This window comes from Grammomys surdaster, unplaced genomic scaffold (assembly GCF_004785775.1).
Source record: "Grammomys surdaster isolate TR1022 unplaced genomic scaffold, NIH_TR_1.0 137, whole genome shotgun sequence".
Classification (NCBI taxonomy): domain Eukaryota; kingdom Metazoa; phylum Chordata; class Mammalia; order Rodentia; family Muridae; genus Grammomys; species Grammomys surdaster.
The window spans coordinates 12608946-12633009 of NW_021604595.1; the positions used below are offsets into that span (position 1 = coordinate 12608946).

The window sequence follows — 24064 nt, forward strand, 5'->3', positions numbered from 1 at the left end:
TGGGAGCCTGTGACAGCTGTTCTGAGCTGGTGGGAGTATGAGTGAGTTCAAGTCTCCTGAGGACTTTTCTCAGTCTCAGGACTGTACTGAGAAAGAAATGGGGCAGATGCCTGGAGAGAGAGGGGATGGAAGGGCAAAGTGATTCTATAATGAGAGGCTCGCTCCTAGACCTTGCATAGCTGTCTTTGTCTTTTCTTGTGAGCAGTATGGATCCACCGCTATCATTTTTATCTGTCCTCAACCCAGGAAACTTCAGCACTACTTCTAAAGCTCTGACTTACTCTGCCACATGCCCCTGCTGTAAAGTGACACTCCACCACAGCATCCATTTCCCCTTTGTAAGTTAGTTGTTGTAGGGATTTGTTACAGAGATGGAGGGCTGACAGACACAGAGGGTAAAGGTAAAAGAGTATATGGACAAGAGGGACAGCAATGTCAATCTTAATGGGGTTTCATCAGCTTCTCCCAGTCATGGTCTTAGGGCCCAGCAGCAGCAATGGCAGAGCTCTGGTTTTAAGGAGGACAGCATCCTCTTGGCTTTCTAAGAGTTACTTGTGCAGCACTGGTGGCTAACACTTGTATCTGAAGAAAGTAACTCTGTAACCATAGACAGTGCTTACAGTGAATAGGTGCAGGCCAGCTTTTATTTTATTTTATTTTATTTTATCTTTTATATCCCAGGCAACTCCAAGGAAGTATTCCTAAGGAGCAGACAAGGAGGTAACTTTGATGAAACATAATTATATAAGAAGAGTTGTCACAAATGTGGCCTTAAGACTACTTAGGGTCCTCAGAAATATATAATTTTGGAAACTTTATTACATCTGTTGGGTCTGAGAACATCTGTCCCTGGAGCTACGATGGGCAGAGTGACCCATGAGAAATTTCTTTGTAGAGCCTCTCTTTGTCATCAGTGGTTCTTGCAGCTAGGTGAGACCAGGGACCTTGGGGTCCCCTGAGGCTGAGTTTACTGTGCATTTTCTTGCAGGCCACGCTCAGGAGCAGATGACAGTGGCATTGGCACAAGCCACAGTAGCACGGTTCTCATTGTACAGTTCCAGCAAGATCTGGTATTCTCCCTGTAAGGGACACAAGCAGTGCATTAGGACATGTGAACCACAGTACAATCAACCCTTAATGCAAAGAGCATGCCCCTCTCTGCTCAAGGACTGAGGATCTGCCCTCTCCACGGACTGCAGAATGAAAATATTTGCAAGAACTTTCTGTACGGAACTCGTGTAGACTTCTTTGTCTTGTGAAGATTCTCTGGACAGTCCAGTGTAACACTCAACATAGAGCTGATATGATATCAAGTATTGTAAGTAATCTGGAAATGATTAAAGTGAGCCCAAGGAGGAACATAGGTTATATAGCAAAGACTGCCTTAAATAAGGATTCGAGCATCTGCGTAGTAAGTGTTTTTCAATCACATTTATTTATTTATTTATTTATTTATTTATTTATTTATTTTAGCATGCACCACCATGTGGGACCCCAGGATAGAACTCAGATCATCAAGTACCTTTACCTGTTAAGCCATCTTTCTGGCAATAGCTGTGGATTTTGCTGTTTGTTTTAGAGGAATCCTGGAACCTATCCTCCATGAGTACCGAGGAATAGTTGTATTTATTGAGCATCTTTTGTGTGCCTCCACTCTCTGTAGATAAACTTAATTCAAACCAACTCCTGGCCCTGTATAGCTAGCATCTTACCGAGAGAGATGAAAAGTCTATAGGGAAAGGAATGCTGCAGATATAGTCACTACGGAGAAATTCATACAGGAAGTGGGGTGGAAAAGACAGTTGGGACAGGTGGACTGATGTTGGCTTGCAACCTAAGTAGGGTGGTCAAAGGGAGGCCTTGGAGAGAAAATGACCTTTAGGCAAAGACCTGAAAGAGACATGAGAGGGTGGCCTGCTCCTGTGGGGTTGATGTCTCCATATTGGAGAAACAGACAAGAAGCCAGTGAGACTTCATGGAGGAAGGAAAGAAAGGGGGATTGAAAACCTGTAGGAGGCCAGAGTCTCAGAGCTTGGCAGACATGGTGGGGTATTTTCTTCAAGTATGCAAGGGACCCAGGCGTGACAGGTATGTTAGGAGGATCTCCGTGGCTCCTGTGTTTCAAAGAGGTTGTAAGTGGCCTAAAAGAGATACAGCATTTGCAGGAAGGAGCTGTAGATTGTGAGTGACAAGATACATGTGCTTTTCTATAAAGGATGAGCTCATTCAGGGGACCAAGCCTTTCTGGAGGCTGATGGAGGCATAGGTTACATGACAGGGGCCCATGGCAGGGGCCAAGGATAGAGAGCAGCCTGTGTCTGCTGCTGAGGGGAGCACTGGATGCGTGGGCTACAAGTGTGCATTTGTGTCCTTGGGAATTCATGGTTCAGGTTGTACCAAGAGGGTGTCCATATGTTCCGGAAGTCCAGAGGATTTCCAACTTTCAATTCAGGGCAGACACAAATGTAGGATTACATGCAGGACTCTAATTTGGGTCAAGGGATTGCATGTGTTAAAAGGAAGATAAGCTGGTGGAGAGCGCTTTTAATAAATAGGCAGGGCTCTCATGTCTCAGCACAAGGAGATGATAGCAATGGATATGCCAATTGCCCTGATTTGATCAATGTATACTCTGCGTGTACCCCGAGACACCATGTTTTAAGTTAGGGATATGGCTGAGTTGGTAAAGAGTTCAATATGCAGCCACAAAGACCTGAATTTGTATCTCTAGAATCTATGCAAAAACCCCAGGGATTGGCCCAGCACGGGGTGGGGGTGGTGTCTGAAGATGGAGATAAGAAGATCCCTGAAGCTGATTGGCCAGGCAGCCCAGCTGAATTGATGAGCATCAGGTTCATTGTGAGACCTTGTCTCAAAAAATAAAGGGACAGGGATGGCAAGATGGGTCAGTGGCAACGGGACTTACTGCCAACCCTGACAATCTGAGTTTGATCCTCAGAACCTACATGGTGGAAGGAGAGAACCGACGCCTGCAAGTTGTCCTTTGATCTCCACATATGCACCATGACATGTGCACGTAACACACACATACACACACACACACACACGCATCCTTGTGCATGTGCAACTGCACACATGTGTATACAACCATACTAGTAAGTATATGCCATATATATATTTATACACACACACACACATATGTGTAAATAAATACATGCATTTCAAAAAAGAGGAAGAATAACAAATGTATTGAAGGAGTACATGCCCAGCAGGAAGAATTTGGCTAAAGAGAAACCTCCATCAGCTGTGGGCTGTCACAATGTGGCTGTTTGTGGCCAATGTGGATAGCCCCTCTTGGGATCAAGGTCCCCAGTTGCTCTGCTACATAGGCCTATGGGGAAAGTGTCCCAGGAAGTTATGTGCTCTGTTGGGTCTGCAGGCTGGGTATGGGCCAGGAGCTTGGCAGGTGTCTGCTTCCCATATACAGGCAGCAGAAGATGAGGAAACCTGGGTCAGGACATCTCGCTTACTCTGGGCTATATATCTAGGAGCACTATTATTGGTTGAAGAAGGCAGGTAGGGAGTATCCTGCAAGCACTGTAGGCTTGTTGACTACAAATTGTTGACTACAATATGGCGCCTGCTTATGATGGCTCTATTTACATTGGTGAGAGACGAAATAGGCTCGGTAGCATCTGTACTTTGCATTTTCAATTCTCATCTTTCCAGACCTGTGGCACACAGTTCAAACCTCCTTCCTCAGTGAGCAGTGACAGTGAGTCACAGTGCCCAGTCATGAAGACATGATCAAATGACCAGTACTCTCCTGGGTATCCTGCCACTAAGGTATAAGGTTCTGCAGGCAGGATGGAGTCAATGCATTTTCAACTTAAGCTGTTTTCAACTCAGGCAGAGTTTAGGGCATGTAATTCTGTGTTAACACGAGTAACATCTATAAAGCCCTTTATATCTCTGAGAGTAAATTTTCTTTTAAAGAGCTTCTATGACTTTAAGAACCACCCCTCCCCCGACCGTGCCTTCATTGCATAGGGATTGCAGAAGGGTAAATGATTTTAAAAAGCCAGCAAGGCAAAATGAAATCCAATTGTTAGCAATTATTACACCAGTCTCTAGTGGGGTATCAGGAGAAAAACCGTGGAAAGGAAAAACGTTCAAGGAGCAACAATGTGAGGAAAAGCTCCCTGGGAGAGTTCAGGCCCTGCCTGCTAGGAGTGAGGAGAGGCTGAGTTTCCCTTTCTGGAAGAAGTTGAGAGAGGCCAGAGAAGATCACTGGAGAATTCTGGAGAGGGAGAGAGAGAGACTCCAGTTGTGAGAAGGATTGCTGTGGAAACTGAAGTGGGGCCTGTTCAGGACTCTGTGACTCAGGCGCTCACAGGACTAAGATAGGAGGGACACAAGCTCAGAGCTAAAGCTAACTGAAGAGACTCCTTATGCAGGAGACAGTGTGTCTCCTTCATGTTTCACATGACTGAAAAGTTGAAGTCAAAAGCAAGATGTGCAAACGATGACATTTTTATGCTGTTCCAAATTGTTCTTTCAACGAGCAACAGGGAAATGCATGGCAGTGTCAGAGCAGCTTGAAATAATGTTATTTTGAGTAAAAAGGACTTCATGGAAAATCCGAGTCTTAGCTTTGAGTCTTGCTGGTGAATGCTCAGGACAGGCTGCCTTGCTTTGGCTTGACTGTCCCCACTATAAAGTCTGTTGAAGCTTAATCTCCAGCGTGAGGTCAAAAGATATGGGATCTGCCCTCTTGAGTGGGTTCATTCATTTATGGACTAACAGATTAAGGAGTAATAGGTTTTCTTGGGAGTAGTGCGTTATGAACATTCTCTTTTGTCCTCTAATGTCCTGGCTTATGTCCCCTAATGTGCTGACTTAGGATGTTGCAAAATTCTTACCAGCAAGGAGACCCTCACCAGACATTCTCTCTTTACCCTGGATATACCAGACTCTGGAATGGTGAGCTGGGTATAACTTTACTCTTTGGTCACATGGGTTATGTGGTCATGTTTGTGTGTGCAGATGCATGTGTATGTGAAACACATATTATTATGTGAGCACATGTCTGTGGAGGACAAGGACAATAGTAGGGGTCACTCCTCATGTGTCACCTACCTTTTTCCTACTTTTGAGTCAGGACCTCTCACTGACCTGAAACTTCCTTAGACCATCTGGCCAGCAAGTGCCAGGAGCCTGCCTGTTTCTACTTTTCAAGAAACTTTGATTATAAGCATGTACCTCATCTGGCTTTTCTAATGCTCCTCTGGAGATCAAACTACCAGCTAAGCTATCTCCCTAGCCCTGTTCTTACTAGATTATACAGTAAGTAGAAGCAGACTCAGCCCAGCTTGGCAGTCATGGTAAAAGGATGGTAACTAGCGGGACAGACATTGAAGCCTTTGTGGCTTTGTAAACTCTCCTTTCTCTGGACTGCCAGAAGCTAGTTGCCTCCTACACATCCCACGCAACTCTAGCCATATGGAGTCCCCCACACACAACCCCAGTCCTGTGGACAAGATGCCAGCATTTCAACTCCAGTAGGTTTTGTTCTGGTTCAAAGGAAAGGTTCAACAGAACACCAGTGTGAAGCATCTAAAGGGCAAAACCAGCATGTTAAACACGCCTCTTAATTTGGGCATGTCCCAACACTTTCAATTATTTAAGTCTCGTTCTCCTCTTCTTTGCCTCCTCCCCTTCTTCCCTCTTCTTCTCGTCCTTCTCCTCCTTCTCTTTTTTCTCCTCCAAGAGTTGAAAATAAACTCTTCAGCACAATAATACTCAACAACACAAAACAGAAAACCAAAACCTTACCTGTGGAACATCAAGTCCAGGGTTATTGACAGGGCCGGCATAGTATATCTGTTCTGAAAAATACATAGATCATAGGTAATAGTATTCATCCATTTAAAACAAACCCCAAAATAAGGTTTTCATATCATCTGTGGCCATAGAGATCTAGATCAAGTCTGGGTAATAAAATAAGAATAGCCATCGATATAAAAGCTTTAATTTCCTGACTTCAAATGGATCTCGGTTATTAATGAACAATAGTCTCTGCCCACATATATGTTTCTTGCTTCCCAATGATGAGGCTGACAGTACAGAAACTTCTGAACAGAGCACTGTCCAGATAGCAAGAAGAGCAGAAAGGAAGCAAGCAGGTCATGGGAAGACTCTGGCTGACTGAGCAGCAAAGTGTCGAGACTGGAGCTGGAAACACAGGGTGAAATTTTTGAGATCTGTGGCCAGAAACTCGAAGACACTGCATCAGCATCAGGAGAAACATCCAATAGCTGTGATGCAGGCAAGGGTTGGGTTGTAGTCACTTTTTGTTTTGTTCTCTTCTCTAAATACACTGTCTGTTACAACTTACTGCTGAAGGAGTCATGTGGTATCATTTTCACTGTGTCTAGGCACACGGAAGATGGTGGATTCTCAGCTGTCCTCTTCTCAAGAAAAGAACAGTGAAGAATTCAGGTTCCTAGCATAGTGGTGGTTGTCTTCCTGGTCATCACACTTGGTGGTGGTTTGAATATGCTTGGCCCAGGGAGTGGCACTATTTGGAGGTGTGGCCTTGGAGTAAGTGTGGCCTTGTTGGAGGAAATATGTCACTGTGGGCATGGGCTTTAAGACCCTTGTCTTAGCTGCCTAGAAGCCAGTCTTCTCCTGTCTACCTTTGGAATAAGATGTAGAACTCTCAGCTCCACCTGCACCATGCCTGCCTGGATGATACTATGCTCCTTCTTTGGTGATAATTGACTAAACCTCTGAACCTGTAAGCCAGCCCCAATTAAATGTTGTCCTTATAAGAGTTGCCGTGATCATGGTATCTCTTCACAGCAATGGAAACCCTACCCAAGACACACTCCATCACGGAATTAAGAAGAGTACTTTTATTCTTTCTTCTTCTCACTTCAGAGTCTTCCCATCTCAGTCACATTAAAAGCCACATTAAATGGCGGTGGTGGTGCCCACCTTTAATCCCATCACTAGGGAAGTAGAGGCAGGTGTGTCTCTAAGTTCGAGGTCTATAGAGCAAGTTCCAAGATAGCCAGGACTACACAGAAAAATCCTGTCTTGAAAAAAAAATTAAAATAAAGCAAAACGAAACAAAATAATTTAAAAACAGACCAACTGCTTCATTTTAGTTAACATAAGAAACAATGGGTTACACCATGCCTTTTTGTTTGTTGGTTTATTTTGAGACATGGTCTCATATAATCCAGGCTGGCCTTGGGTTTACTAAGAAGCTGAGGATGAACTTGAATTTCTCATCCTCCTGCCTCAGCTCTCCAAGTACTGTGATTGCAGGTGTACCATTGCCAGATGATATGTCATGTGTATATATATATATATATATATATATATATATATATATATATATATATGTATGTATGTATATATATGTATATATATATGTATATATATGTATATATATGTATATATGTGTATATATGTGTATATATGTGTATATATGTATATATATGTATATATGTGTATATATATGTATATATGTGTATATATGTGTATATATATATATATATGTTGTAGAAGGAGAGTTAGATGGAGAGGGAGCTACATAGACATCAAACTTATCATGGAAAACAACAACTACAACAACAACAATAACAACAAGAAGCCACTGGTTGAAAGACTCGAGACCATGGAAAACAACAACAACTACAACAACAACAACAAGAAGCCACTGGTTGAAAGACTCGAGACCATTTCTTACCAGGGATACATGTAAGAGACAGCATGTGTGAGAACATACTTCCCAAATCCAGGAAAGGTAGATGCTAAGTGAATGACTGAAATGTCAGATTCTAATAGCCTGTGGGTCAGTTCAAGGTGTCTGTTTGCCTTTGTTTCTGTCTCCAACTCTGACTCTCTCCTCTTTCTCATATTAAAACAAAATGTATGTGTTTGTCTGTATATGCATGTACGTGTGAATATGTGTGTGTGTTTGTGTGTGTATGTGAGTGTCTTTTCCAAGGTGACCATTAAGGCTAGAAGAAGGTATCAGATCTTTGGGACTCAAGTTGTAGGAATTTGTAAGCTGCTTGGTGTGAGTACTGGGATCCAAACTCTGCTCCTCTGATGGAAATGCCCTTAACCACTGAATCATCCATTTCTCCAGCCCTGCCTTTCTTGTTGATAAGCCATCCTCATTTCTAAAACTATCTAGTGTTTTTGGTCCAGTTCTTTGTTTTGGATACATAGATCTAGAAATCTCACTAGGTGCCTCTGGATTCTGATCCATGCCTACAACATACATATGGTACTTTCCTTATATTTACCCCCTAATTCCCTCCCTCCCTTCTCTGCCACCCTTTTGCTGGTTCCCTTCCACTCCAAACTATCTTCCTTATGTTTTCTCTCTGTGTGGTTGGGTTCTTGTGGGTATGTATACCATATGTCTATTTTATTGCTCTTGTGTGGCCCAGGGCAAATGGCTTGAGCTAAGATGTAACGGTAGTTGGCTACAGCCCTTTGGCTCCTGGTGGGTCGAATGCAAATGCACCTGCTCAGGAGCTCTTTGGATTATCGAACTAACACACACACACACACACACACACACACACACACACACACACACACATCAGTTAATTTTTGATACACTGTGACTAGCTAGCTCAAAGGCTGGGCACTCTTAAACCTTCCCCTGTTAGCAAACACTCCCCTCCAGTACTCCTGAGACTCCTAAAACTTCCCCTGCTACCCCAGGCCCAATCAGGGAAGTGGCCAGTGGTCACTTACTCAAATTCTTACATGGCTGGTTGGCTTTCTCTCCTGTAGCTCTTATGTCCCATCCTTCTTCCCCCATCCCCCGAGTCATGGCGATTCTCTCTTTCTTTCTTCCAGTTCCTAACCCAAGCAAATCTAAAGGTCTCTCCTCAGTCTACCTGCCCAGCCATTGGCCATTGGCTCTTTATTGATCAATCAAAAACCAATTGGGGACAAGGACCTTCCATGTTTGGACATACAGATTCCTGATTTTGGGGTCCAGGGATTAATTCAAAGCATTGGAACCAATCCCCAACACTAAGATGCAGAGATAGATGGGTGTAAGTCCCAGCTCTCTTTATCACTAGCAAAGTGACAGTGAGCAATCTTGGCACTCAGTTTCTGGACTCACAAAATAGAAACAGAAGTCTTCCTGCAGGGCTCAAGGAGGACTAAAGACCTTGTCTGTAGCCTCGTCCAGCAGTGTGGTCCTCAGGAAGGGTAATGGCGGTTGTCACTAGTTGATTGTTAGCTCAGAGGAGGGTCACTTGATGAATTCTGACAGCTGCAATGACACTCAGTTTTGGAAAGTCTTGTGTAGAAGCATCTGTTTTTCTTTTTCACATTTTCAGTTTTAAACATGGATGGGCCTAGCTGTTTGAAGAACACTGTTCAGATGATACCTATTCTTCCCCATGCTCACTCAGCACCTCGGGCCTTTGCCAGTTTGCGTTCCTCTTCACTCCTAACAGGTCCTTCTTTGGGAGAGGTTTTCATTAAATTAGTTTTCTATGCTTCACACTTTCAACTAGAGATTTTTTTGGGGGCCCATGTAGCTCCTGAGAATAGCTGCGAGTAACTCAGGAAAGTGACTTTTTGTTGTTAGCTCGACAAAACAACACCTAAAATTAAACTCTTGTTTTTTTCCCTTCTCAGGCCCTCTTCGTTTCTGAGATTCCTTTAATTAACATTCTCACCTTCTATACTATAAAAAGATTCCCAGGATACTTTCACCTATTTCTTCCTTTCCGTCATTGAAAGATTTCTAAAATTGGCCTTTCCCCCTCTTTATTAAAGAGAGTAAATTGACTTTAGTTCAATTGAACTTAAGTTGATTGTCTTTTTGTTGTGCCAGGGATTGACATCATTTTTACTATGCAAGTGCTGGACCACTAAGTTCCACTCCTACTCCAGAAACTGACTCCTACGGTAGGAACACAAAGGCCCTGCAGGGTCTGGAAGACACAGGCTTGGGGTGTCGGTCTGTGCCCTGTTCCCTCCTTTGACCACTCCTGGTCTCTTTGGCCTGCACTGATCCCAGTCTCTCTGCTCATAGTGTATGCAGTTCTGGTACTGTCTCTGTAGCTCTCTCTCCAGTAACGACAGAATGGGTGGTGAGCGTAAGCCCTTGTTGAGTGAGTCTCATGACCTCAGTGAGAACCCAGTACACAGAAACTCTCTATTTCAAGGTCTTTAGTTCTGCCTGTACTGGTCCTGTCCTTGCTAGGTTCAGTTAATCATTCTGTACTGCTGGTGTGTAGGTGAGCCACATCTGCAGCAGATTCCACTGACCTTAGCCAACTGCTCCATCTTTTTGTTCTCTGAAACCAAGCAGAGGCTGGAACAAGCGAAAGTGCTCCTGGAGTGGAGATGTTCCTGGAGTGGCAGTGCTCCAGGAGTGGCGGTGCTCCTGGAGTGGCGGTGCTCCCAGAATGGTGAATTCAGTTGGCAGCATTGTACTCTTCCTCAGGCCTTGCTAGGCCCTCATTAGAATTATTCCACTTTCTTAATACTTAAGCACTGCTATAGTGTTTTAACCCTGTGAAAATATATAGACTAACAAATATGATGCCAAGCCTATTAGTTTATCTAGAAGAAGGGCTGTATTGAAAAAGATTATTATTTTTATGTGCTGTGCTGGGGATTGAACAGAGGGCTTTCCCGTGTTAAGCAAGTGCTTGTTTGCTGAGCTACAGCCCTCAGTTCTCATTGATTTGTTCACTTAGACCTTTTCTCAGGGGTTGAAACCAGCACGTTTACTTTATGATTGACAACTGAAATCCTCAAGATGAATTGGATGTGCAATAGTGTCTCTCTTGGGTGCAGCTGTTGTTGCTGTGTGAAACACATGTCTGAATCTGCAATAGGCATCTCACCCCGTCCTGGTAGTACTTCTTTTCTGCCTTGGCTCTCCAGTTACACTTTCTTTGGCCTTGACAGCGCAGCTGTTTGCCATATGTGGACTTCTAACGCTGCAACAGTAAGCTCTAGAAAGCTATAAAATTACCTGTGGATGTGTATGTAACCATAGTAATGACACCTGTGCTGGGGAGTGTTTTGTCAACACCATATAAGCTAGAGTCACCTGGGAAGAGGTGAGACTATGAGACTATGGCTCCATCAGACTGGCCTGTAGGCAAGTCTTTGGGGAACATTTTCCTTATTAATGATCAATGTGAGAAGGCCTAGGTCAATGTTGGCAGTTCTAGCCCTGGATAGGTAGTCCTGGGTGTGTAGGAGAGGTAGATGATGTGTGTCTAAAAAGCAAGCCACAAAACAGACTTCCTCCATGGCTTCTGCTCCAGTTCCTGCCTCCAGGTTCCTGACTTCGCTTCCTGCTTTGACTTCCCTCCATGATGGATTCTACTCTGTAAGATGAAATAAGCCCTCTTTTGGTCCTGATGTTTATAGCAGCAATGGAAAGCAAACTAGGACAACACGTAAGGAGTCCTTTCTTTTGAGAAGCCCATATTTGTGTTATGGATGTGATCTCTGTCCTTCCTCGTGCCTCCTTTTCAACACCTGACCTTAAAAAAAACTTCAGTGTGTACTATCTCTGCCTAGTAAACATATTCAGTTTTATTTACTCTGACTCTTTCCTGTGATATGGGCAAGGACCTAGCTTTATCTGAGTGGAGGTCCTTAAGGATGTGAATATGGACGCAGGGGACATATGCGTCAGGCTGTGGGTGTCAGTGCTGGACTGTCACCCCAACAGCTGCTGACATTTTGAAGTCATTTCCTTCCTGCTGGGTGGCCAGTAGGGCAAAATGGTTCTCCCAAGCTATACTGACCAAGTGTCTCTCTAAGACCTTTAAAGCTACCCAGTGTAACCACACACTCCCAGTGTCATTCCCCCACTAAAGAACAACTAAGATCCATCCTGTCAGCAAATCTCCTGTAAATAACATAGGACTGTGAGGTGTAGTTTACACACTGTGTGTCAGATCTCAAGTACTGGTCGATATCACGGCTGGAAGTCTGTCTGTGAAGGGTAATGATGTCAGCTTGACAGGGTGGGGAACTTGCTTGCACAGTGGCTTCTGGGCACATCTGTGAGGAAGTTTCTACAGAGTCAACTGAGGTGGCCATTGAACTATTCTATGGTCTGGAATCTCAGAATGAAAAATGAAGGAGAAAGTGGGCAGAGGCCAGCGTGTACCTTAGTCTTCTTGGCTGTGGATGTAATGTGGCCACATCCCCTCCTTCCAAGCCATGATAAATTGTATCTCCTGGACAGAGAACCAGCAGAAATCCTTCCTCCTTTAGGTTCCTTGTGGTAGATTTTTGATCACAGCAGTGAGAAAAATTAACTTTTAGTTAGTTATAGTACCCTTGGACCAAGGTGAACCTTCATTTCTTGGATCCTGACTGGTAATGAATCTCTCCTCTTTGAGTTGATGAGTTTTATTTATTTTTTTAACTTTTAGTTTACATATGTAGAGGAAACCAGGCCACATCGGTCCTCTCTCTGGCTCATTCCACTTTGCACACTGTCCTCCAGTTTTAAGCATGGTGTTAAAAACGATGGGATTTCCTTCTTTAAGGTAGAATAGCAATGTGCTGTGTAGATTTGATACAACTACATTATGGCTTCATTCACCTGTGGGTGCTGTTTCTACTTCTTGTCTATTTGGATACTCTTTTTGAAGAAAGGAAACCCTTATACACTCTTGGTGGGAGCATAGTGTAACTATGGAGAAAAAAAAAATGGAGATGCCTTCAGAACCATAACCCCGAGAACTCTCTGCATGCAGAGAAGGCCTGTGAATCTGGGAGACACAGCCTATGTTCTACAAGAGCACAGTGGGATAGAGCCCAACAAAATCTCAAGTGAGAGGCTAGGAAAACCAAGAGAGAGAGGCGAAGGTTAGTGGAGCATACTGCCTGTCTCTGGAGGGAGTGGGTTACTTCAGTGAGCTGTGAGTAAGAGACAGTTTCCTCTTTCTACCTCTGGGTATTTCCTGAGCCAAATCTAGACAAAGGCTGAGCACGGCTTCTCCAGCACAGTTCTTCATGGAGCATGCCAGGTTCTCCTCTCCTCCCCCTCCCCCCTCTCTTTTCTCTTCCTTCCTCACCCTCCTTTCCTCTCTATCTTCATTCCCCTCTCTTTTCTATCCCCTTTCTTCCCTTTACTTTCCTTCCCTTCCCCCTTCTTTTCCCTCCCCACCCCGTGTGTGTGTGTGTGTGTGTGTGTGTGTGTGTACTTTTGTATGTTTGCACATGTGTACATGCTGGGGATTAGACCAGGGCCTTGTCTGTTTCTGGGCCATTTTACCCTTGTCTTTGAGAGTTCCTGAGTCATTTTTGTTTCATTTTTTGAGAATTTTCATTTTTATTCTGTATATATATGTGTTTCACTTGCATACAGGTCAGTGTAGCACATGTGCCTAGGGCCTTGAACCCAGATGTTGTCTCTGGATTCCATTAATTGGAATTACAGGTGGTTGTAAGTCACCATGTGGGAGCTGGAGATTGAATCCCAGTCCTCTGAAAGAGCAGCTTCCTTCTTGAGCCATTGCTCCAGTCGGTTTTGTTTTGCTTTGAAGGGCACCCCAGGAATTTCTGTTGCACATCTGCATCAAGTCTCAGATGAGCCTGTAGGGCCCTCCCTGGCATGTGCTTGGAGGGAGTTTTTGCTGAGGGCCTGCAGGGCCCTGCCATGTGCTTGCAGGGAGTATGTGGAGAGGGATGGGAGACATAGAAATCCAGAGGTTGCAGTGACCCTCTACTGTCATCCCAGGTCAAGGGATTACTACCTGGTCATAGGATTCTGTTTTAGAGATGACATGGAGAGAAACCAGGAAATCAATGATGTCAAGCTCCAGAGGATGCCCTTGACCTAGGAGCCTGCTGACCTTGAGAATTCTGAAAGACTCACCACAGCTCCCCCAAGCTCCCCAAAGTGGTGATCAGATCTACAACACAGTGATGGCTAGCTTTTCCTCCTTCCTGAATCCCTTTCCCTACTCTGCTTTACGTTTGCTTAGTGTTAGGTTTCTGAGCCCCCTATTTCTGTGTTTTCCCAGGGAGGATCCCAAAGGTAGAATACTCCCTGGTAGATGGTGCCCTCTATGGTTTAAAAAGTTTGTCTGCACCCAAAGCCATGTGATGCCAGGTATCAAGAGGGACTGGGATCTTCGAGATGCATCTGGGTCACACCCTCATAGAAGGATTGGTACACTGGCTTCATAGGAGCTGCACTGGCAAACAGGAGTGCAGGTTTCCAGTTAAAGCAGAGTGGTACCCTTAATCTGCTCTTCGTGTTCCTCCTGTCATGTTATGAAGCGGCTGAAGCCCTCAGCAGATGTGGGCATACTCGCTTGAACATCCCAAATTCCAGGACTATGGATCTAAACAAAATTCTTCCCTTTATAAAGTATCCAGGTTCAAGATTCTGCTATCGAACTAGAAAATTTGCCACGTCAGTGCCCCACATTCCTTGTGTTAGGAATTCAGTTGCTATGATGAAACACTACAAGTCAAAGCAACTTGGAGAGGAGAGGGCTTGTTTCATCTTATACTTCTTGGTAACAGTTCATCACTAAGGGAGTCAGGACAAGAACTCAACCAGGCCAGGAACCTAGAAGCAGGAACTGATGAGAGGCCACAGAACAGTGCTGTTTACTGAATTGTTTCCTAGAGCTTGCTCAATCTGCTTTCTTACATGACCCAAGACCACCTGCCTATGGGTAGCACCGCCCACAGTGGACTGGGTCTGCCCACATCAATCATTAGTTATGAAAATACCCTACAGGTTTGCCTACAGGCAGATCATATGGAGGCATTTTCTCAATTGAGGTTCCCTCTTCTCATATTCATCTAGCCTGTGTAAAGTAGACAAAAAACTACCTAGCCCATGCGCCAAGGCTACATTTGAGCTAGTGCTGTTTCAAGAAACTCAGCTGTCAATTCATTTGGACTTGCCCCTGATGACAGGCTACCTTGTCTACAGATTATGTTGGAATGACCTGGAGTTGGTTTCCTGACTTTTAAGCCAAAAACCAGGAAGAAGAATTTTTATGTTTTGAATTATGCCTGTGAATTCTCAGAACCTCACACTTTGGGAGGGGATGGTGGCTGAGAGAGAGAGGAATTTTTAAAAGTTTTTATTTTCTTTTTGAGATAGGGTTTCACATGTCCCAGGATGTTCTTTAACTCACTTTGTGGCTAAGGGTGGCTTTGAACTTCTGATCCTTTTGTGTTCACCTGCCGTGTGCTGGGGTTTCAGGTGTGTGCCACCATACCTGCCTTATGTCATACTGGGCATCTATCCTAGGGCCTTGTGTATGCTACATGTGCATGCTATCGGCTGAGTTACACCCCAGCTAATACCCACTGGCTGTTCATAGGGTCAGGTGCCCTGGGAATACTCATGGTCTTCTTTGTGAAACCACAGCCCTACTTTAGAGCCCATAGCTGTACAGCAACCGTGGTTACTTTTCCTCTAGATGAACTATTTTCATTTTGGCTCAGTGAGTTCTACTTTGAAATCTTCCCCTCCACATGCAGCCAGACTCCTGACCCCTTTGTGGGATTGCACTGCCAAGGGAAATCTAATGTTATTGACAAATCAGAACCATTCCCTGTGAAATTGCACCGGATCATTACAAAATTATCAAATAAGAGTTCTCCTGGGTTGAATTAATCACAGCCTTCTCCTCATGCTTCTCCAGTGGTTTCGTGATGTGGTCATTGCCAATCTTTTCATTTTAAACAGCAAGCTAGTTTTGAAGTAGGAACGGTTTCAACACATTAGTAGGTCATTGACTTCTGGCCACATTGGTTCTCTTCTGGGTAAAGGCTATGCCAGATAGGAGTGGTTTTATGAAGTTGAGAAACGGTGACAGTCATGTCCCAGTGAGGCGAAGCTTTGATATGAAGCAATGATCTGACCTCCTAACAGAAAAACTCATGTCTTGCTCCGGGCATGTGGGCAAGCGTATGGTCTGAGGAGTTCATGGTGGTTTAGTTTTCACAAGGTCATTTTAATTAAAAACACAAGGAGCTCAAGGCTCCCTTGGATTAAACGTAGCCTTGGGCTCTTGATATGGCCAGCAGAAGTCAGAAAAAAGTGTTGCTTTTCTTTGTAACAGTTGTATAGGCAGCAGTGGTCACAGTGGTCACTCATAGATGGCCACATCCTGGTCCCCAGAGACTGTGAAGATGCCATCTCACATGGCGAAAGGGACTTTGCAGATGTAATCCAATTAGGATTTTGAGATGGGGAAGTGGCCTTGGGTTACCTGGATGGATTTACTGTCACTAGAAGATGAGAAGGAAGAAGGATCTGAGGAGAAAGAGGAGAGGCCATGTGTAGGCAGAAGCAGAGAGGTCTGTCTGTGAGCCAAGGAATGTAACAGCCCCAGTGACTAAATGGGTAAGAGAGTGGCTTCCCTAAGCTTCCAAAGCCATACAGCGTTCCAGACACTTGGGATTTATATTTGTGGAATTCAGACTTCAAGAGAACAAACTAGTGCTATGAATTGCATATTCTGTGACACTTTGTGAAAGCAAAGGTAGGAAGCCAATACAGAGGTCTTGGATTAAGAGAGGAGGACCCAGGTAGTCAGCCTGAGACAGAGCCATGAGTGGTAGCTTCCCCAAAAGGGGACTTTAGCACCATGACACAAATCCTATTCTAGGATTTGAGCCCAAGAGAAAATATTAGGGTTTGAATTGGGCCAGTGGGATTTCTAATGCAAGCTATTCCAATGAGTTCAGGATAGACAATTATAAGCAATACAGAGCAGTATGAAGCAGTAGGTCAGATTTGCCTGATAGAACATTTTGCAAAGATCCCATCAAATATGATTGCCACCAACCCCCTGTGACAATAAGTGTTAGTAATCTGTTAAACTCCACCTCCACAGTTACTTGGAAGCGGCCAGGTACGCTCCTCCCCACAGTTACCTGCCAACAGGCAGGTAACCCTGCCCACTATAAAAGGGGCTGCTTGGCCCCTCCTCTCTCTCTTGCCCCGGGGGAGACCCCGTGCCTGCAGGTTGTCCTCTCCCCTCCCCCCTTCCCTTCCCCCTCTCTCCACGTGGTCATGGCCGGCCTCTATCCTCTCTGCTCTTCTCTCTCTCCTCCCACTCTCCCACTCTCTTAATAAACCTCCCCTCGTGGAACTGTCTAGTCTGCTGTGATCTGTCTAAGCTGCGCGTGATCTTTTAATAAGAGCTTATACTGTGGCCAGTGCAGCAGATGAGTTGACTTTTTAATTTACTTTAAAAACATTTTTGAATGACCATATATGTCTTGTGGTTATTTTGCTGGACAATGAAATTCTGCGTCAACACTAACAGAAATACATGAGCTACATGGGCAGGCCATTTAAGCTTTTCAGGTGGATATATTTAAAAAAGAAAAAGGAAAAAGTAAAGATTAGTGAAATATATTGTCTAACCCAGTTATTTCAAGTATTACCATTTTAAGCATGTAACCATTATAGAAATGAGGTATTTAGATTTACAACTTCTCTCACTTTGGACTTGTTATGGTTCAAGGGTCTCACAGACACTGGAGGCTGATGGCTACCGAACTAGCCAATCATGGATGAGGAAGAGGATTCTGGGAGGAAGTAGTAAGACTTATTTGGAACCTCCTTCCTCTTGCCAGGTCTCTTTTCCTTTGCTCCTTTAGCTTCATGTGAGAAATATATAATGTCTGGGAAGCACAGAAAAGAGAATTCAACATGTTCATTATTTTTCTCTCTTCCTATCAATCTATTCTTGGATTTCAGTAGACTCAAAATACCATACTCAAATTTCACCCTATCAATTGGTGGAATGACCAGACTTCAAAGTAAAAAGAGAAGGACATGGGAGAGAAGAGAAAGGGGGCTTGATCTGCAGAAACATGGGCAGGGCTGGCAAGCACATCGTGCCTGAGAATTCAACATCAGCATTGAGGAGGCCTACATGTTTTGGCTTAGGAAACTATGCGTTCCTGCACAGAGGAGTCCTGGGAAATGTTTAGTTAGTTAAAATGCAAATACCAGCAACTGTAGGGTCAGATTGGGGTAGAATGGAGGAGCTGAGAGTTGTCCCTTTAAATTAGCTTCCTAAATGATTATTGCATGAAAGTGTGTGAGTCACTGGGTTAGATTTATGGAATCTCATAACCGGCTCAGGACTAGGAAAGAAGTTAAGCATTGTCTTAGAAAATTAAAATTGCTTCTGGTCCTAGGCCATCATTAGCCTTACTAGATTGAGCTCAAACTGGACAAACTGACTGATGTTAAAAGACAATTTTAACCCCAAACTGGATCATTTGCAACTTGACTTGAACTTGAGGATGGAGATAAACACCAGAACTGAACCATTCTTTAATAACAGGGTCTCTCCTTTCATTTTAACAAGGAAGAGTCCCCCTTGGCTTGGTCATTGCTCATGTCCTCTCTTTCATGGCCATTATTCTTCTGTCTGTGTTCTGCAGTCCAAGAGTGCAGTTCTACTCATTCAATAAAGAGCCTATTGCTTTTGTTGATTCTCCATGAATTTGCAGCAGCAGTGGCTGCTGAGGAAACCCAGAGCTACTTAAAAAAGGCTACAAACAAGGAATAAAACATGAAGATGAGAAAAGGTTGAAAGCAAAGTGACAGAAATGCAAATGGGGCTCTCGCCAGGGTGCAGGAAGGCCAGGGAGACATCACTGACCTCTGGGGAATATGTAGGCTTGGACCAAAGACATTTATTTTCTTGCTACCCTTGAGGAAAAAGAGCTTCAGCTTCTAAGCCCCAAGGCCTCTTGTGACTCTCCAGGTGCCTCATTAAGATGCAGAGTTCCACCCTGAGACTGATGATTTCTGAGTGCCTTTGAGCCCTGGTTTGAGACGCTGTACCTGCTGTGGATGATAATCTGAATGCCTACTGTAAAGGCAAGGCTTCTTACACATTAGCCCACATTTCTCCTTCATCAACTAATAGGTTTGGTCCCATTCTTCTTATTGTACAAATGAGGAAACTGAGGCTCAGAAAATAAGTGGTTTGCCCAAGGTCACATAGTTAAATCCACGACTATTCACCAGGACAGTAGTTCTCAGGGCGTGGAACCTAGACGAGCACCATCATTTTCACAGGTGATGTCTGCAGTCATTCGTGCTCCTGAGATTAGCCTCCCATCCACAGACTTGTAAGTAACTCCCAAAACTTATTGGCACATCAAGTTAGATTTTTGGGAGTATCTTCTCTTTGGTCTGTGTGCTGGTTTGAATATGCTTGGCCCATGGGAAGTGGCACTATTGAGAGGTATCGCCTTGTTGGAATAGAAGTGGCCTCGTAGGAGGAAGTGTGTTACTGTATAGGTGGGCTTTGAGGACTCCTAGTACTCAAGTTCTGTCCAGAGTGGAAGGAGAGAGCATCCTCCTGGCTGTCTGCAGAGAACACTCTTCTGCTGCCTTTGGATCAAGATGCAGAACCCTTGGTGCCTCCAGCACCATATCTGCCTGCAGGCTCCCATACTTCCTGCCATGATGATAATGGACTGAATTTAGGAAACTATAAACTGGCTCCAATGTAATGTTTTGCCTTTATAAGAGTTGTGTTGGTCATTGTGTCTCTTCACAGCAATGAAGCCCTAACTATACCAGTCCTTTATGGCTTTCCTATCTGAGGTGAACACCCATCACTCTAGGAACGGTGTCACACAGCAGGCATGAACATTTTCAGAATTCTTTTTATGAGCTTGAAACTTCAGGATGGTTCACCCATCTTCAGCTAAACACAGTTTCCAAGCAAAGCTGATACCTGTTCCACTGTGAGAGGTGCTAGGCTAAGCTTAGTCCTGTTCTATGCTCCAGTAACCAGGCAGAGTGACAAGGCAGGAGGCAGGACATTGTCCTGGAATAATAGTGCTTTGGGTGGCGTACTATCTGCAGTTACAAAATGACACTAGGAATGAGGATGGCAAGAAAGATTGTCCAATTTTCCAGGTAGGTTCATCCATAGGAAGAGGAATGAAGACATCTTGTCATTTAGGCTGTTGAGAGGGTTGATGAAGGTCAGGACCAGACGCTGGGATCAGGAGAGATAAAGAATAAAGTGTGGGGACCATAAAGCATAAAGTCTGCAGCAATAGGGCTTGCAGAAGCAGGTGGTCTCCAATGGCCCCAGAAGCCAGAAAAGTGAACAGGTGAAAGAGGGGTGACATATTTCATAATTGAGGCTTCAAATGGAGCTGCTTAATCTCCTTCTGTTGCGGCAGATACCAGTGACCAAATTCCCCGGGCTTGCATTTGTTAAACAAGTGAATAATGAGGCTTGTGGACGTGCTGTGTCTCCAGCATGCTTTATGGAGCTGTCAGGTTGTCAGCCTAGATCAATGCTCTTCAGTGTATTGCCTGGAAGGTAGTTGTTGGCCTTGTCTTCTCCAATAGCAGTGCAGGTAGAAGGCATTGTACAGAAAGCGCTTAATGGGAATTTTTCCAAATCTAGGCAATAAAGAGAATGCATTCTCATTGTTCACCCGCTCTTTCATAGATCACAGGAAGCAGCACACGGAAAGAGAAGTAATGAAGGCACCAGAGAAGCAAATGAATTCTGACCTGAGGATTTAGGTAGAAGTGTTAAGATGAATTTTGGATCTGTATAGATGACAAGGCTGAGGTATCTTAGAGGTTAATTGTGCCCTGAGGATCACTAGGTACAGATGCTCACTGAGAACCAGGACAGTAGAAAACACCTCCCAGGATGGGGTCGAATGGAAGACAAGTAGTCATAAGCGAGTACCAAGTACACTTACACTTTTGACTTATTTGTATATGCAAGATCAGTAAGCACCATAGTCCAACCCCTTAGCTGTTGTCAGGGCTAATATCTGCCCTAAGGGCAATATGATGGTTTATATTTAGCTCTCGGTGGATCTACTGAGTATTAAAATTCTTGTAATTATGATGTATTTACCATATTGGGCAAACAGTTAAAACAGCAAAGTTGATTTATGCAGAAGATAAGCCAGAGAGCAATTGTTTTCTAGACTGAAGAATTATTCAGGGACTCTGGTTGTGGCTCTGTTGGAAGAGTCCTTGTGTCGCATGCATGAGGCCCCGGGTTTGATCCGTAGCACTGCACAAACTGGGCATGAAACATGCCTGTAGCTCCAGCACTCAGGGGATAGAAGCAGGAGGAAGAGAAGTTCAAAGCCATCCTCTGCTATGTAGTGAGTTTGAGGCCACCAGGGAAAGCTTAAGACCCTTCCCCAAATGCCAAAAAAATAACAATCAGTTAAACACTCAGAAGACATCGAAAAGCCCAAGAATTCTTCACTCTGCAAGAAGCATCACTATGATCTGCCTTTCAATCCAAAGAATTTAAAGTTAATGAGTATGGTAATATCCAAACTCAATTTTGTCCTGTATCTTATATGGCACACAAAGTGTCACATATTCCCATCTGTTGTATTGTGGATATATTTAAGTCCTATATTTTTGAAGAAAAGTGTCTCGGCCAGGGACAGAGGCACCATGAATCAGCAATTCTTGTGGGATGAGCACTGTCTCCTGTGCCTCTCCAGGACTCTGACATGAAAGTGACATTATTAAGTTCCTTCACTGTCTATTGTGTTGTGCTGTGTCTGTTAGAGATGTCTCAAAGGAGTCATTTCCACATATTACAGATGTACTCGGTACCTTTACATATGACTCTCATACTTGCCTCTCCCAATTTAACAATTGTTAGTTTAGTTGGCTTGGGGAATAGGTTGGTGCTTCAGCTTTTCATCCATTGTAATAGATATCGGAGCTAGTCCTCTAAGAAAGAGAAAATATTTAGGCTCAGGGTATGAGAGGCTCCTGTCCGTGATCAGATGGCTCTACTACTTTGTGCTTGTGAGAACACAAAGAAACATGTTCAGAGCAAACCCATTTCACTCATGACCAGGAAACCAGAGAAAGAGACCTGGGGTTCCATGCCTCCAATGACCCAAGGTCCTCCCATGAGACTTCACGTCCTAATGGGTCTATCATGTCTGAGCAGCACCATTATAAGAACAGATCCTTTAAAATACGGGGCCTTCAGGGACATTTAAAGCAAACTGTAACAGCTGGATACAGCAAGATACCCACAAACCAATTAATTAAATAGTAAGTTATTTCTAAAGTCAGTTATTCACTTGGTGCTGTGAGATCAGTACCAATCTTTACCTCTCTGGCTAGAATTCACTGAGGTTTAGACAGGACTAAGTCTGACAGTGATATGCAAGTTATCATCAGGACTGGAAAAATCTCATACTCCTTGTTTTACCCCATGGTCTTAATCTGGGCCTTTACTCAAATTTCTATATTCATTTCCATTTATGGTCCTACATAAAGTACACGGGTTACCAAACTCCTTTGAGTAGTTTCTCTCCATTTTTTATTTGGTGGAGTGTGATGTGGAGGAGGCCTCTTCCTACTTTCCTGCTAATTTAGTTTCATGGTCAGTAAGTACCATAATTAATTTTTGGCTCTATTTAACTTATATAACTCTCACCATCCTGAGATGGGATATTCTGGGAAACTCTTTGAATGATACTAAGCCCACTGAAAAGAGACACAGAGAAGTAACACACACACACACACACACACACACACACACACACACACTTATTCACTGAACTCTTGGTAAGTCAGATCTTTAAGGAAGTAGGATGACTTTGTTACAAGTTAGGCTGTTGAGTCTACACTGTGGTATGAGTTTAAAATGAAAAAAAGAAAACAGACTTGGGGACATTTCTTATGTTAGATATCTAAAGAGTTTCCTTGTTAGGCCTCTCTGGAACCCTACCTCATCTGTTAAAATAAAGCTAGGAAAAAAAATCCCAATAATTTTCTTCTCTAATGTCTCAAATAAAGCTAAAAAGCCAACTAAGATATAACTGCTAGATATGTGAGATTTAAACCCACCCCTTCCACTTCTTGAGTATCAGCTGGGCATCGAACAGTTCACTTCAGTTCTGACACTAATCAGGTTAGTGTTGACCCGGAAGGTCAAGGGCTCAATCCCGCAAGACTGCCTGTCCCCTTCATTTCAGATGCCAGCCACAAGCAGTAGGCTCTCAGAATAGTCACATTTTCTCTGCAAACAAGGGACTCACCCTAGCCTTTTCTTTTGCTTGGTAATTTGCTAAAGCAGCTTGCATAACCCGGGAAAATGCTTGCTGACATTTCTCAGTTCATTTCTTGCAGAGGATAGAAATGAACACACAAGAGAAGTTATGTGGAAAGCTACGCAGAGCTTCCATGTTTATTCTAAACACACTACCCTCTAGGGACCTACACCTACACTTTTTGGGCCACACTGGAGCTGCCCCCAACATGCACATGATTTGATATTAACTCAGTTCCCTATGTCTTAGCAGACATGCATGAGGGGATGGACGGTTTCTGGCTTGTTTTTTGACTTTGCATTTCTGATGACCAGCTAAAGAGCCAACCAAGACTGACATCAGTAGAACAAAGATGCTCATCACTCAAGAAAAGTCTGGGGATTTAAGAGTTTGTCAATGACTAACATGAGAACAAAAGATCTTCCCAGTCCTTCTGAGGCTCAGGAAGTTACAAAGGCTTTAGCAGCTGCTGAGAACTAAGGACAGAGAACATTTATTGCAATTCACAGCACCATAGAAGCCAATAACAAGGCTTCTGCACTCCACAAGGTCCACAGAAGCTTTGATTAATATGCATGACATCCTGGTACAGTTGCTTAGTGCAGTCAAGTGCTAAGATAATGCCAACTGATACCTGTAATGACTTCCTGAAATGAATAGAGTGCTCTTCAGCTATGGTGGGGACTGGAATAACCTAGCTTGCTTCTGATTTCCAGGGATTTTTATTTAGTTGTTCGGGGTATAGTCCAGTGTTGGGATCCTCAATATTTTAAGAGGAAGTAATACAATAAATATAATATAAATGTTATACTAGTTAGTAGATAGCATAATATTATCCACAATATACTATATAATATCATTATATACAGTGTTGTTAAACAATGTGGCCCTTTTCGCCAAGATGGCGCCAAAAGCAAAGAAGGATACTCCTGCCCCTCCCAAAGCCAAAGCCAAAGCCAAAGCCAAAGCCAAAGCCAAAGCCAAA

The 24064-nt window shown here is 43.8% G+C and overlaps 1 protein-coding gene across 1 annotated transcript in view; it reads right to left on the minus strand.

Annotated features, from left to right (window-relative positions):
• Positions 1–616: 616 nt before the first annotated feature.
• Ly86 (lymphocyte antigen 86) overlaps positions 617–24064 on the minus strand; it is a 68034-nt gene continuing 44586 nt past the window's right edge. The window contains exons 4-5 of the mRNA XM_028763129.1: positions 5797–5849; positions 617–1079 (exon numbers count right to left, since the gene is read on the minus strand). Of these exons, the coding sequence (XP_028618962.1) occupies positions 996–1079; positions 5797–5849 (137 nt within the window). The 3' untranslated portion in view covers positions 617–995. The remainder of the gene's footprint in view (positions 1080–5796; positions 5850–24064) is intronic.